Source organism: Prunus dulcis, chromosome 7 (assembly GCF_902201215.1).
Source record: "Prunus dulcis chromosome 7, ALMONDv2, whole genome shotgun sequence".
Classification (NCBI taxonomy): Eukaryota; Viridiplantae; Streptophyta; class Magnoliopsida; order Rosales; family Rosaceae; genus Prunus; species Prunus dulcis.
Window position 1 is genome coordinate 5,318,363 of NC_047656.1, and position 1,837 is coordinate 5,320,199.

General features: G+C 49.4%; 1 protein-coding gene across 1 annotated transcript; it reads left to right on the top strand.

Moving 5' to 3' along the window:
- Positions 1-382: 382 nt before the first annotated feature.
- Positions 383-1,069, top strand: LOC117635238. Its single transcript, XM_034369590.1, has 2 exons — positions 383-778; positions 890-1,069. The coding sequence occupies exons 1-2, from the start codon at positions 383-385 to the stop codon at positions 1,067-1,069; spliced, it is 576 nt and encodes a 191-aa protein (XP_034225481.1).
- Positions 1,070-1,837: the final 768 nt, after the last annotated feature.

Sequence of the window (1,837 nt, forward strand, 5' to 3'; positions counted from 1 at the left end):
ACCACCCTTGAAAGGAGATCTGGACAAGAGGGATACTAGCAAATACTATGCCTTCCATGGGACGCATGGGCACACTACGAACAACTGCTTCGCTTGGAAAGCACACCTTGAAGAACTCGTGAAAGAAGGCCACTGCACTGAATTCATTGGGAAGCAGGCCATCCAAAGAATTGAGGATCGAGACACCGCCAAGGAGCCGCCTCAGAAGGTCATAAGGATTAACACAATCCTAGCCGACTCCGAGGAGTCTGGGCTGACCAGGAAGGAAAAGAAGAGGAAGATCAAATAGGCCACTGTGATCTCCCAAGTCTCAACCGACCTTCCACTAGCAGAAGACGATCCTGTGATCGGCTTCCAAAAGAAAGATCTGATCGGCCTCGACATGCCACATAACGACCCCCTTGTCATCAGCATTCAAATCGCTCAGGCCATGATCAACCGAATCCACGCAGACGAGGGCAGCGCAGCCTATATCCTACAACTGGCAGTCATCCAATATATGGGCTTGGAGACAAAGATCAACAAATTAGCCAAATCTCTGACTGGCTTTAATGGTGCAACAACGGTTATCGTGGGCACGATAGACCTCGATGTCTTGTCCCCACCTGTAATCAGCTCGCAAACATTCAGGGTCATTAATGAGGTCTCACCCTACAACGCCATCCTATGCAGACCATGGATTGGCAAGATCAACGCCATCACCTCTGCCACAGATCAGAAAATTTGGTACCCAATTCCTAGGGGCGGTGTCAGCCAAATCAATAGCGATCAAGCAATGGTGAGGAAATGCTCTGTCCAAGGGTTGAAAAAAGGCAAACAAGCGCAGTTTCTCTCTGTGAGCCAGGCAGATTTGGAGGAGGTTGAGCAACCGAATCTTGCTATCTTATAGCAATCAAAGCATCAGGACCAAGCCGAGGAAATCCGTCCAGAGGTTTTTCCTGAAGAAGGATGGAAACCCGAGGAGGATGTCGAGTTAATACCCTTGGATCCTGACCAGCCAGACAGGAAAGCGTGGATCAGCTCGCGCTTAAGCCCAGAGGAGAAGGTGGAGCTTACCACATTCCTCTAGAGCAACAAAGACATGTTCGCATGGTCGCCATCAGACATGCATGGCATCGACCCGAACATCATCTGTCACCGACTCCACGTCAACCCCGCATGCAAGCCAGTGGTGCAAAAGAGACGCAACTTCGTACCCGAGCGAGTCGCTATCATTGAAGCCAAGATTGACAAACTCCTAGCTGCCAGCTTCATCCAAGAGGTCTCTTACTCAGAATGGCTTGCCAATGTTGTTTTGGTGGCAAAACAAGAAAAGGGCAAATGGAGAGTTTGCGTCGATTACACAGACCTCAACAAGGCATGCCCTAAAGACAACTTCCCATTGCCGAGAATCGACCAACTCGTGGATTCCACTTCTGGCAATCAGCTGCTCAGCTTCATGGATGCCTACTCCGGCTATAACCAAATCATGATGCATGAGGATGACAAGGCAAAAACTTCTTTCATCATCGAAAGAGGGACCTACTGCTACAAGGTCATGCCCTTTGGGCTGAAGAATGCCGGAGCAACCTATCAAAGGCTCGTAAACAAAATCTTCAAAGAACAGATCGGCAAAACTATGGAGGTCTACGTGGATGACATGCTGGTCAAAGCCCCGAAACGCGCAGATCACATTGGAAATCTTGCCGAGTCATTCAGCTTGCCCCGCCAATATCGCATGAAGTTGAATCCAAGTAAATGCACGTTTGGTGTATCCTCCGGCCGATTCTTGGGATACCTAGTCACGCAACGAGGTATCGAGGCACACCCACGTCAAATCAAAGCCATTCTCGAGATG

Excerpts from the sequence above, each read along its gene's own strand:
- LOC117635238 (XM_034369590.1), top strand. The coding sequence starts at position 383 with ATGCCACATAACGACCCCCTTGTCATCAGCATTCAAATCGCTCAGGCC. Across the intron at positions 779-889 it reads TCAATAGCGATCAAGCAATG|CAATCAAAGCATCAGGACCA; the intron begins GTGAGGAAATGC and ends GCTATCTTATAG.